The sequence below is a fragment of the Sorex fumeus genome, unplaced genomic scaffold (genome assembly GCF_029834395.1).
Source record: "Sorex fumeus unplaced genomic scaffold, SorFum_2.1 ptg000098l, whole genome shotgun sequence".
Classification (NCBI taxonomy): domain Eukaryota; kingdom Metazoa; phylum Chordata; class Mammalia; order Eulipotyphla; family Soricidae; genus Sorex; species Sorex fumeus.
This window is the reverse complement of record NW_026606155.1, coordinates 22,923,195-22,936,527: the sequence shown is the minus strand read 5'-3', so window position 1 is coordinate 22,936,527 and position 13,333 is coordinate 22,923,195. Positions and strand designations below refer to the sequence as shown.

General features: G+C 39.6%; 1 protein-coding gene across 2 annotated transcripts in view; it reads left to right on the top strand.

Moving 5' to 3' along the window:
* The window catches only part of RBM25 (RNA binding motif protein 25), a 52,396-nt gene that overhangs the window by 1,488 nt on the left and 37,575 nt on the right, over window positions 1-13,333 (top strand). For both annotated transcript variants that reach the window (XM_056133795.1, XM_056133794.1), the window contains exons 2-3: window positions 9,185-9,305; window positions 9,921-9,970. In XM_056133795.1, the coding sequence (XP_055989770.1) occupies window positions 9,200-9,305; window positions 9,921-9,970 (156 nt within the window). In that variant the 5' untranslated portion in view covers window positions 9,185-9,199. The remainder of the gene's footprint in view (window positions 1-9,184; window positions 9,306-9,920; window positions 9,971-13,333) is intronic.

Sequence of the window (13,333 nt, the reverse complement as noted above, 5' to 3'; positions counted from 1 at the left end):
TTGATGCTCAGTGGTTACTCCTGGCTGTGCGCTCAGTAATTAAATTACCCCTGGCGGTGCTTGGGAGACCCTGTGGGGTGCTGGGGATCGAACCCAGGTCGGCAGCGTGCAAGGCAAACGCCCTACCCTCTGTACTATTACTCCGGCCTCCACTGTTGGGTTTTCATTGAGGAAAAACGGTCGTGTAATATTCTTAGTGCAGTACCTGGATAATAGTATTAATGCATACTAATACTCGTTATTTAATACTTTTTTAATGACCAGTATGAGAGAGGGTCCCTCTCTCTCCTAGCTTCCGGTATATGTTGGGGAGGTTTTCACGAGTCAAAGTTAATCCTTCAAGAAGTTCCTCCTTGGAATGTTAATTACTGGAAAGAGACTGTGCCATGACAGTGAAAAGATTTTGGAGTACCCCACCCACTTGCTTTGTTCCACTAGACAATTTAGCTTCTTTAACTGTAAATTAAGAGTAATTTACACTAGGTTATTTCGGAGATTACATGAGATTAATGGACTTTGGAGGCTTTGGTAAGCAAAAGTATGAAAATGTTGATAATTAGTCTTGGAATTACCAAACTTATTCCCCTTTTGGTGGGGTTAGGATTCTAAAAAAGTTTGAGAAAGAAAATGTTTTGTGGTCTCGTTGAGTATACACTCATTCCTTAATAATGATTCTTGGTGGTCTGGTGTATTTATTTTTACTGTTTTAAGACTCACTATATGTTTAAAATCTAATGGGTATGTTGAAATTGTATGACTTGGACCCAAATACAGTAGGGATGTTCGAGTTACTTTTTGGCAATAGAAAAATCAGCTATATATTTCTCATTTACACATGATACAGAAGTAAATGATATGACTATTTTATAACTTTGAAAGCAAGAATAGTTTTTGCGTCTTTTTGGCAGTATGGCGAAACTTGGGAACTGGGTGAATTTTAATAAGTCTTGCAAAAACATGCCATGAATTTTTGTTTGATTTTGGGTCATACCTGGCGGTGCTCAGGGGTTACTCCTGGCTCTGCACTCAGGAATTACTCCTGGTGGTGCTCTGGGGACCATATGGGATGCCAGGAATTGAACTTAGGTCAGCCGCATGCAAGGCAGACAGGCATCCCTCGTGCAGTATATTTCTTTTTTCTTTTTCCCGTGCAATGTATTTTTAAAACCTTTTCTGACTCTTGCACTATTCTTCGTAAGGAGATTGGTTTTGAATTTTTTTTTTTTTAAGTTAAGTTTTTTTTTGGAAAGAAGAACCTTTATTTCCACTAACCAGCGTTATTGATAGGTTTTTCCCTTCCTCTTTCTTTCTTTCTCTCTTTCTTTCTCTCTCTTTCTTTCTCTCTTTCTTTCTTTCTTTCTTTCTTTCTTTCTTTCTTTCTTTCTTGGGGGGGGAGCGGGGAGAGGGAGTGCTGGGGCTTACTCCTGAAATCAGGCTCAGTTGCAAGGACTTCACCTTAACCCCTGTACTATTTCCAGCTCCATATTTCTTTTTAAAAATTGTTTCAGTTGGGGCTGGAGAGATAGCACAGCGGGTAGGGCGTTTGCCTTGCACGCGACCAAACTGGGTTTGATTCCCAGCATCCCATAAGGTCCCCTGAGCACCTGCAGGAGTGACTCTTGAGTGCAGAGCCAAGGAGTAACTCCTGTGTATCGCTGGGTGTGACCCAAAAAGAAAATTGTTTCAGTTTGACATAATCATATTTTTAAAAAGTTGAAAGAGTAGTGCATTAGATTCTCAAATACTTTTTGCCCGGATTCCCCCGTGTTAGTATTTTACCTATTAGCTTTTTTCCTCATTTCTGAGATTTTGTTTTTTAATTTGTGTAGGTTCCTGAGGTGATGCCCTGTAACCCTTAAATATTTACCAAAACCAAGAACATTCTCACATAACAGTAAATGACCAAAATTAGAAAAGTTAATACTGATAGAATATTTATTTTTTTGCTCTTTGCAATGCACAGGGGTTACTTCTGGCTTATGCACTCAGGAATTACTCCTGGCAATGCTCGGGGACCATATGGGATGCTGGGACTTGAACCCGGGTCGGCCGCGTGCAAGGCAAACGCCCTACTCGCTGTGCTATAGCTCCAGCCCCCAATACTGATAGAATACTTTAATTTACAGACTTAAATTGTATTTTGTGGGCTTGTCTCCCACAAAACGATTGTTTTTAATTGAACATTATTTTAAAGCAACAAGTCTCACAGTGGAGATGTTACTGGGCCTGCTCGAGCAAATTGATGAACGGGATAGTGCTACAGTGCTATTTTAAAGCAGTTTATTGGGATGTAGAATTCACACGTAAAATTTACTAATTAATGTACATTCCATTTTCTAGTAAAATTACTTTCGTGCAGACTTTATTTCAAAAGAATCTATTTGCTAATATTTCTTGTACCTGCCCCAGCTTCAGGCAGTCACTAACCTTTCTCCCAAGGTAGTATAACTTTTTATTTTATTTTATTTTATTTCTTTTGCTTTCTGGGTCACACCTGGTGATGCACATGGGTTACTCCTGGCTCATGCACTCAGGAATTACTCCTGCTGGTGCTTGGGGGACCATATGGAATGCTGGGAATTGAACCCAGGGTCAATACGGTTTGCCAGCCGTATGCAAGGCAAACACCTTACCCGCTGTGGTATTGCTCCAGCTCCAGGTAGTACAACTTTTTAATAATTGAAGGTGGTGAAAAAGCAAAATAGAGATCTTAGAAATAGATAATTTTTAGGAAACTCAAGATAGTAATTTTATGTCTCTGAAAAACTTTTGAAACTTTATTCATCTCTAGTTTCTTTTTTTCTGTGGTAGTTTGTTGTTGTTGGCTGGGCCACACCTGGTGGGTTGTGCAGACATCACAAGGGTCATTTCTGGGAATCTTGGGGTTATGGGTGCCCAGAATGGAACCCAGGGCCTCACACGACAAGATGGAGTGAGTTCATATCAGTACAGTGTATCTTTTCCCCCTCTTTGGGTTTTGGACCATACCCAGTCCGACTCTGGGGACCAGATATGGGGTGCTAGGGATCAAACCCAGCTAGGTTGTGTGCAAGGAAGGCAACCTACCTGCTATATATTGCTCAGGCACCGGCTTTTTTTTTTTTTTTTTGGCCTTTTGGTCAGGCGGTGCTCAGGGGTTTCTCCTGGCTTTGCACTCAGTAATTACACCTGGCGGTGCTCAGGGAACCATATGGGATGCCGGGGATTGAACCCGGGTCAGCCGCGCACAAGGTAAATGCCCTACCTGCTGGCAATTGCTCCAGCCCCAGCCTGTAACATTTTAAAATTTTATTTTCTTTATATGTTTTGTTTTTGGGGACAATAGCCTTTGATGCTGGGGAGTGGAGTTAAACCCAAAGTTTGACTACATGCAAATGCCTTACCTGCTGTACTCTTTCCAGCCCCTACATTATATATAAATTATTTGTTCTTCAGTTTTTGGACCTTTTTTGTTGGGTAAGGGTTGTCCATGCACAGGAGAGACTCCTGGCTCTGCTCAGAGAGGTTGGGATCAGCCACATGCAAGACAGCACCTTTTTTTTTGCTTTTTAGGTTATAACCCGGCATTGCACACCCGGTTATTTCTGGTTCTGCACTCAGGAATTGCTCCTGGCGGTGTTCAGGGAACCATATGGGATGTTGGGAATTAAACTTGGGTCTGCCATGTGCAAGGCAAATGCCCTACTCACTGTGCTATTGCTCCAACTCCCCAATATTGTCTTCTGTTGAGATAAAGGTTTATATTCCATAAAATGCAGCCATTTTCATTTCAGTGAGTTTTGACAAAATGACAGTGTGTAACCACTAAATCATACACACTGTATGGCCATTCAGGCTTGTTTTCCTACTTTGCCAAAAAAAGTTTCATATTAAAGTTTCATATTTATCAGGTAAGAAAAATCAACCTTATGAAGTGAGCTCTACTGTTGAAGGTATGGGTGTGGGTATGGGTGTGGGTGTGGTACACAGGATCAAATTCAGTTAAAATAGTTTTTGAATGCTATTTAAGTAATTGTAGTATTAATAAAATGATTCATCTCTCTTTTTCTGAAACTCATATAAGCCTTCAGAAATTGGCTATCTTCAAATAGACCCAGAATCCACCAACTTAACTACCACCAGTTTCAGGCCATCCTCATCTGGATTATTGCAGTAATAACTTACTTCTATCTTTATTCTCCTCCAATTTTACCTTAAACAGTGGCCAGTGACACTGTTAAAATGTAAGTCTAAAGCTTTCAAATGTTTTCTATCTCATTTAGAGTAAAAAATCAAAACTTTGACTGTGCTTCATGAAGCCCTACAATTCTGAACCTGTCCCCAGTAACATTCACAATTTATCTGCAACTTTTCTTGCTTATATTGTTCCAGCTGTTGGCCTTTTACAAACACTTTCTGCACACCTCAGGCTTTGTCTTTGTTGTTTCCTTTCCTTGAAAGTCTTGCTCTCAACCTCTTTCAAGTCTTTGTTCACATGTCATCTTCTTGGTGAGGACTGACTTCTAAAGCTGTTCTTTGCTTGCTTCCCTGCTATTGATATTTTAATGTAAGAATTTATTATGGAGTATTATAGTTTATAAGTATTATGTAAAATAAATAAGCATTGCTTGTGTTATAATTTAGTCATAATACTTTCACATAGTGTATACAATTGCATCTTGAAATACTTTGTGGAGGTGCTGGAGTGATGTATAGTGGGTAGGGACTTTACTTGTGTGAAGCTGATCTGGGTTCAATCCCTGGTACTACATATGATCCCTGTGCCCTGCCAGGAGTGATTCCTGAGTGCAGAAGCAGCAGTAAGTCCTGAGCACTGCTGGGTGTGGCCCACAAATCATACATACACAGAAAGCGTTGATACCTTTACTTTAAGATGAGCTAGATTTTTATTGTGGGGCACACTTATTATTTCTGAGGAGTGACCCTGCAGTGCTTGGGTTACCATACCATACTGGGAATTGAACTGGAGTTGGTTGTATAAGTTTCTCCAGCTTCTTATTTTAAAATGTTGAAAGTGAGCATTAATATTTATCATAAAGGTCACCAGAAATGGTTGTTTTTCTGAATTTCCATAAGAAAGGGGTGATTTTATTTTATTTATTTATGTTTTGCTTTTTGTGTCACACCCTGCAATACACGGGTTAATTCTGATTCTGCACTCAGGAATTACCCTGGCAGTGCTCAGGGGACTATATGAGATGCTGGGAATTGAACCCTGGTTGGCCTCGTGCAAGGCAAACGCCCTACCCGCTGTGCTATTGCTCCAGCCCCCAAAGGGGGTGATTTTAAAAGAATAAGAATAATATTCATAAGAATAAGCTTATCTTGGTATTTTATTGCCTCATAATTCAGCCTTTGAATAAGCAAGCTCTGAACAGTTTCAAATAAAGGGACAATCTTTGTTTTTTGGTTTTGGGGTCACACCTAGCTGTGCTGAGGGACTGTTCTCATCTGGGTGCTTGGAGGGTTCCTTCCAGGCAGTGCGCAGGAGACCATGCACTGCTTGAGACTGAACTCAGGCCTCCAGCATGTAACGCATTTTCACTGCTCCTGTGAGTCATCTCCTTTGCCTAATAGGGAAATAATTTTATAGAAAATTAGAAGTGAAATGATTAATCTGGCATAAACTAAAATTGAGCATAATGTCAATTTGGGTTTTTTTGAGTGGGGATCATACCCAGTAGTGCTCAGGACTTACTCTGGCTCTGCTCTGAGAGATCAATCCTGGCAATGGAATGCTCGGATTGAAGCATTCCAGTTGTGTGCTACACAGTTGTTGCAAGGCAAATGCCCTATCCTTTATACTATTCATCCAGCCCCATTTTTTCTTCTTTTGGGCCACATGCAACAGTGCTCTGCACTCAGGAGATTCTTCGTGGTTATGCTGGGGTACAATACGTAGTGTGAGGGATTATAGCCAGTGTCAGCAGGGGATGCCAGACAAGTGCCTTACCCTGTGCTATCTCTCCAGCTCCAGTGTAGAGAATGAATTTTAAAAATGAAACTAATTGAAACTAATGAATTTTAGTTTCAATACCAAGAGCATGATTTTAAATTTTGTTTTTTAGCTAATGTTTGGGAAAACGTGATTCTAAAGAACTCATGGCCCAAACTTTGTAGCTAGCCATTATGAAATTAGACATTAGATCATTGCTGGCATAGAATTTGGCACACTTAATGAATTTATTTAATGAGGTCCTCAGTTATTTACTGATTCATTCATTGATTAATTTATTTATTCAACAGGTATTAATACCAACTGCCCTCCTAAGAAAGTGCTGAGATAGAGTATTATAATGATAATGCAAGAACTTCTGTAAGTAGGACAGTAGCTGTCTTTGTTTTCAAAGGAGATACAGTAGTGTTTCCTTCCATATATATAAATTTTTGTTTTTGGGCAAAAGGTATTACCAAAAAAAAAAAATCAAAATTTGTCACATTTACAATGTTGTGTTATTTTTCTTTTAAGATTTCTATGATACCTACTTAATAAGCATTTTTGTTGTTTGCTAAGTTTATGAAATCCTCTTAGGAATTTACCTATAAATATTTTTTACCTATCTAAATATTCTAAGTGTACTGTGTTTTTGAAATGAAAGTTTAGACTTGATAGAATATTGCTTTATTTTAATTGCTTCCCAGAGTGGGTGATAATAGCCTCTAGGGAATGTTAGAACAATCTGGAGGGGTTGTTAGTAGTCTGGTGTACAACCTGGGAATGCTTTTTGTTTTCTCAAAAAGAGTTTCTGGGGCACATTGAGTAGTAATTTGTTTCTAAAAATGGGGCAGTAGACCAAATCAGTTTTGGAGGCTCTCTCCTGTGTCCTTTCCTCTAGACAGGTCAAAAGAACAGATCCCCCCCCTTTTTTTTTCTCTTTCGTCTCACTTGGTGGTACTGGGAGAGAGGGGTGCTGCTCTTATCCTGGAACACAGGGACCTGCTGTAAGTAGGATTGAATACTGGCCTTCCATATGCAGAGCAATTGTTGCAGTCCAGTGATCCATCTCCCAGGGCTTGGATTCCCTTTCCTCTGTTCCTCCCTTTCCCTTTTTTTCTCCTCTCCTCCCTCCCTCTCTCTTACCTTCTCTCCCTCCCTCCCTTTTCAAACCTGTATTGGCTGCATTGTGAAGCAAGTGCCTTATTTATCTCCTGTACTGTTTCTTTTGCCCTGGGATATACTTTCTTAACATTTTAAAACAGTGTAATGTAAGTTTAGAAAAATTTTTTAAATGGCTCAGATTGAGATTGATTTACTCCACTTATGTTGAAATTGGTGTAAAGGGCATACCTGTGTACTGGTGATAGAAATATAAATTTGTATACTGTTTTTTTTTCTTTATTTATTTTGCTCTTTGGGTCACACCTGGCAATGCACAAGGGTTATTCCTGGCTCATGCACTCAGGAATTACTCCTGGCTCATGCACTCAGGAATTACTCCTGGCGGTGCTCAGGAGACCGTGTGGGATGCTGGGAATCGAACCCGGGTCGGCCGCATGCAAGGCAAACACCCTACCTGCTGTGCTATCGCTCCAGCCCCATATACTAAATTTCTAGAGGATGTTTTGGAGGTACAGAGACACTTAGTCTGTGTTAGAGAGTAACTTACTTGCACAGCTGCATAGGAGTATATATGGTCAATATGACCCATAAAGTTCAGCGTTACTTGTAAGCTAAAATGTGGTGCTAATCAGTATCATTGAATAGTCGTTGTATGCCTCTTATGCATTTAAAAAAATGGTATAGAACTTTTATAAACTGACAAGAAGAGATGTTAATAACCAGGGAGAAATGCACATAACAATATAGTATTATATTGTTCGCAGAAAAACAAATGATGATACATTAGTTTGTATATAGAAAGATATTTAGAAGAATACAGCGATATATACCAAACTTGGGATTAGGGGGCGAGGAAGTGGAAGACATGCACTGTGTATCTTCTGTCTTCTGAAGGGTGAGTAAAATAGTGTATAAAACAAAAAAAATGTAGAAGAAAGACATTAAAAGCTCCAAATTTTTAGACTCCATCAATGAAGAGCAGGTGGGAGAGTTTTTTCTAGTGTCTATCAAAAAATACTTCCTGTTAAAACAGAATCACTAATGGCATCTCTGGTAGGACAACAACCCAACTTATTTTGGCTGCTTTTTAAATTGGTACACAGATCTCTTATTATATCCTAACACTTTTCTACTTTTTTCATCTTTTGACTCTAGAATGATGACAAAAATACTCAAAAGTTGGAGGGAGAAAAAGGTTTTTATTTTTTTAAATTTTTAAAAATTTTTTTTGCTTTTTGAGTCACACCCGGTGATGCTCAGGGGTTACTCCTGGCTCATGCACTCAGGAATTGCTCCTGGCGGTGCTCAGGGGACCATATGGGGTGCTGGGAATCGAACCTGTGTCGGCCATGTTGACTGCGTGCAAGGCAAACGCCCTACCCGCTGTGCTATCGCTCCAGCCGCAGAAAAAAATTTTTAAATGCTTAAAGTTCAACAAGTTTCTTTTAATAATGTCAGACCAGACCAAATAATAAGAGTTCAGAGTAGTTTATAAAACTTCTGTTTATAAAAATTAAATGCTAACATATGATTCTTGGATAAGATATTTCTTTTAAGAAAAATCATGACTTTTTTTTCATTGCCATGCAGTAGTTTTTTAAGTGACTGCTTGCCCCAGGTTTGTAGTTAGTACTGACAAATTCATTTGTCTTTGAGGAACTGACCAATATTGAATCATCAAATACTGTGTAACTTTGTAAATTGAGTTTTCGGGGTGCTGATTTTTTTTTTCTTTTAATGCATCAGAATACTTTAAAACACAAACCTGTTAGATACCATCCTGGATTCTGAGTTTGGTTTAAAAGATTCATTTATGTTTGGTATTTAATTTTTTGATATTAACTGAACCTCAAAATTTTTTTCTTCCTTTATATGTATTCCCACATGATTGTAGGAGTCTATCCTGAACTTAGATCCTGTACATTTTGGGAACTTATTTTAGAAAAGATCTAAGGTTTAAAAAATTCTCAATGGACAGACAGAGAAAAGAGGGTCTTTGCCAACTTCTTTGGGTAAGAAAACTTTAGAATTTTGCAGATACTCTAAAAATGAAGGACAACAAACCAGGCATACCACATTGTAAGGTTTCCCAATAAAATGATTTGTCACAATTTTTTTCTCTAGACTGCTGCAGTAAGAATGTCTTTTCCCCCTCATTTGAATCGCCCTCCAATGGGAATCCCAGCACTTCCACCAGGGATCCCACCCCCACAGTTTCCTGGCTTTCCTCCACCTGTACCTCCAGGTAAGTATTTGTGTGCTTTTTCCCCCTTAATTTGGTTATTGCAGTATTAGCTATACAAAATAATATGTATTTTGTAGCCGAATGTTAGTATTCTGTAGATGTCAGTATTATACTTTTTTTTTTTTTAAGAGTTTTCATCTGGCTTGGAAACCTATCGGGGAAAGATTTAGCTTTTTCTTTTTTTTAATGATGCAAGATAGTTTATTGAAACTTATTTAGAAAGATGTGAGGTCAGAGAAGTATGTGTTTAAGAGAGAACATAGGCTTCTCCAGAGTGGAAATGGACAAGCAAATAAACATTGGAGCAAGCAAGCGAGGTGCATGTTCGGTGGAGACAATGAATTTAGAGAGCAAACCCGGAACTGAAACAATAACTATATAATTTTATGATCTTCAGGCAGAAGCACATGTTGTACTGTTTTAAGCATTTCATATGTAAGTTTGGTTAGAGATGAACCTGATACTACCATTGCTTTGAAAAATGAGGCGTTTATCAATGTCATTTTTATGAATTCGTATATTTCCATTTGTATTATATGTGTGATTTGTGTGGCTTGTCTTTGATATAAATACATAGCTATTAAATATAATCTTTTACAATTTTTTTATTTTTAGGAACCCCAATGATTCCTGTGCCAATGAGCATTATGGCTCCTGCTCCAACTGTGAGTATAATTTAAAGGAGGAGTTAGGTATTGGAAATTTAAAACTAAAGATCTTTATAGATTTAGATAAGTTCTTTGTAATTAAATTATATAAAGGGAATAAGAACATGCTTGTGTATCATGCTGCTTGCTGTTTTGCATTTACCTGTGCATATTCATTTGCTAAACTATGCTCTCGATACTTTTATAATAAGTTACTCTTGGTTCTCTAGTTTCTTCTTCAATTTATTTTATATTTGGCACATTAGTTTTTTTGTTGGGGTTTTTTTTTCCCCCCTTTTTGGGCCACACCTGGCTATGCACAGGAGATAATCCTGGCTCATACACTCAGGAATTACTCCTGGCGGTGCTCGGGGGACCATATGAGATGCTGGGAATCGAACCCGGGTCGGCTGCGTGCAAGGCAAATGCCCTACCTGCTGTGCTATTGCTCCAGCCCCTGCAACGTTAGTTTTCATTGATTTCCTCATCTAGTTTCTGGGATATGGAAGAATAATAGTCTGATGTGTCTGATTTCTAAAAAAGAAATGTTCAGAATGATCCTAGTAGAATTTTTGTTGATTTTTGGTTTGGGGTTATATCTGGCAGTGCCCCCAGCTTCATGCTCAGTGGGTTGTTCTTGGAGGTACTTGGGACGTTATGGTGCTGAAATTGAAACCTGGGTCTCCTGCAGCAAAACAGTCTATTGAGCTATCTTTCTGGCCCCTGGCAGAAATTTGGGGGGAGATTGGGCCTACCGTGCATAGTGTGGATCACTCCAGGCATAGCGTGGTAAACCTTTTGCAGTGCTGGGGATTGAGCTGGATTTGGCTGCCTTCAAAGCAAGCTTCTTAGCCCTTGTACTATCTCTCTGGTTTTTGGTAGAAATTGTGGTTTTGAAATGAAGTTAATCTTGAATAATTTTTGCCTTTCTACGTTGGTACCTTCACACTTTGTAAAGTTTTACTAAACTCTTTGTCTTTTGAAGTATTCCATTATCCATTAAGCTTCTATTTTTAATGCATTTAAGAATGTTTATATATTTTAATAAAGAATTGCCCTTTCAGGCCAGAGAGTTTAGCGAGTAAAAAACTTGTCCTTCAGCTGACCTAAGCATTGCCTGGGGTAGTTGTTGGGCACATAGCCAAGAACATGGTATGAGTATAGCTGTATATGTCATAACTTCTTTCCCCTCAAAAAAATTTTTTTTTAACTGTTAGAATTTATGGGGGAGGTTGAGGGGAATTCACCTGTTATTTTTCAGGGGCTATTCCTGGCTCAGTGCTTAGGAGTGACCTCTGGAAACTACCTGGTGTGCCAGGAATTTGAACCAGGGTCAACAGGATGCAAGTCAATTGCCTTAACCTCTTGTACTATCTCTCTACCCCAAGCAGAACATTTAGTTAATTGTTATAATACTGGACTTTATTTGAAATTTCTCTGAGAGGAAGAGTAGATCTCATGTGTTTTTCTACCTATAAAATCTTTTAAATTTTTGGTGGGGTCACACTTGGCTGTGCTTAAGGCTTACTGCCAGAAGTAAACTGGTTCTGTGCTCAAGGATCACTCCTGGTGGGGCTTAGGGGACCATATGCAGTGTCAGGGCTAGAACTTAGTTTGGCCTCATGCAAGGCAAGCACCTGTATCAGCTGTACTGCCTGTGAGTTGTGAAAAGGAAATGGGAGTGTCATTATTAATTAGGAAAAGAAAGATGGAAGCTCTATGGGTAATAGGAATATTCTGGTGACCAGAGGGATAATAGGGCTAAGGTACTTATCTTGCATGCTACTGAATATGATTTTTTTTTTGTTTATAGTTTGGTTTTTGAGCCATACATGATTTGCTCAGGGCTTGCTCTCGCTTTGTGCTCAGGAATCACTTTTGGGGTTTCGGGGGACCATATGGGATGCCGGGGACAGAACCAAGGTTGGATGCATGCAAGACGTTGGCAAGTCCTACGCGTTTTACTATCATTCCAGCACTAGAACCTGATTTGATTCCCTGCATCCCAGGTCTCCTGAGGACAAAGCCAGTAGTAACTCCTGAGCACTATTGGCCCAAATCCTCAAAACTATCTCCCTGTCAGAAACAAACAAAAAAACCCCAAACCTTTGTAAGGCAGACTAGTCATTGAGAAGATTTGATTTTTCTACATTAAGGGTGAGTTCAACTTTTCTTGCATGAAACTCACGTGGCTTTTTAAAAAACCTTCACATGACAGCTATTCTTTTCCTATATTTCAGCATTAGGAAGAGATAGGACTTGGTTTGAGAAAACCACCCCTGTGACTATAATATTCAGTGCCTCCTATGTATAATACGCTAAATTCAGTGCCGGATTTAAAGATCAGGAATAGCTCTTTCCTCTGAAGTTGAAAATTCTAGAGGAAAATATAAAAAAAACATAGTGAGCAAGGGAGTTTGGCGGGGGGCGGGGGGGAGTGTGACCTTCCCAGGCAGTGCTCAGGGGGCCTCAGTGCCATTTCCCAAGATTTCTTGCCAGTTGGGCCAGACAGCTCAGTGCTCAGAATGGAGTATATGATGCTGCTTGAAACCTGCTTTTCTGGGTAACACCCTGACAGTGCTTTTGGGCCATGTGGGTTGGGCATATGCCATGTGGGTTGGGCCTATGCTTAGCATGTATCTCTTCATCCTGAGAGCTCCCCAACCTGAAAGGTAGTGTTTATGTGTCTGGAAAGTGCCAGAAGAGTTGTGAATATTTCTTGTAAGAATTTGTGAAGATTATTTGAAAGTCCCTTTTATTTTGGGTCACATTCAGCCGATGCTCAGGGGTTACTCCTGGCTCTGCACTCAGGAATCACTCCTGGAGGTGCTGAGGGGACTATATGGGATACCAGAACTAGGTTGGCAAGTGCCCTACCCACTGTTTTATATCTCCAGCCCACTGGATTATGACTTAAACTTTTTTTTATTTTTGGGGGGCGAGGGGCTTGCAGGGAGAAGCCATAATCAGTGTGCTCAGGGCTCACTCAGGGTACTTGGGGGAACATGAAGTACTGGGGGCGTCAAATCTGAATCAACCTTAAGTCAAGCCTCCTGCCTTCAGTACTATTTCACCCCAAATTTTCTAAGTTTTTTTTTTTGTGTGTGTGTGTGTTAGACAGGGAAGTGGCATACTCAAGCATTACTTAGAGGCAACTCCTGACTGGTTAGGGGTCACTCTGGTGGTGCTCTTGGGAGGGGGTCAACTATTGTGCAGAGATATGTTGTACTGATTCTCCAGCCCCCGAGGAAGGTAGAAAAGGTAATCTTAATGGTGAATGTTTGCTTGTCATAAGTCAGTTTACATTAATAAAAAATATCATCTGCTTTAGGATCATTTAGAATCTTTAGTATTACGGCATATGTTTATTACTTTAAAGTT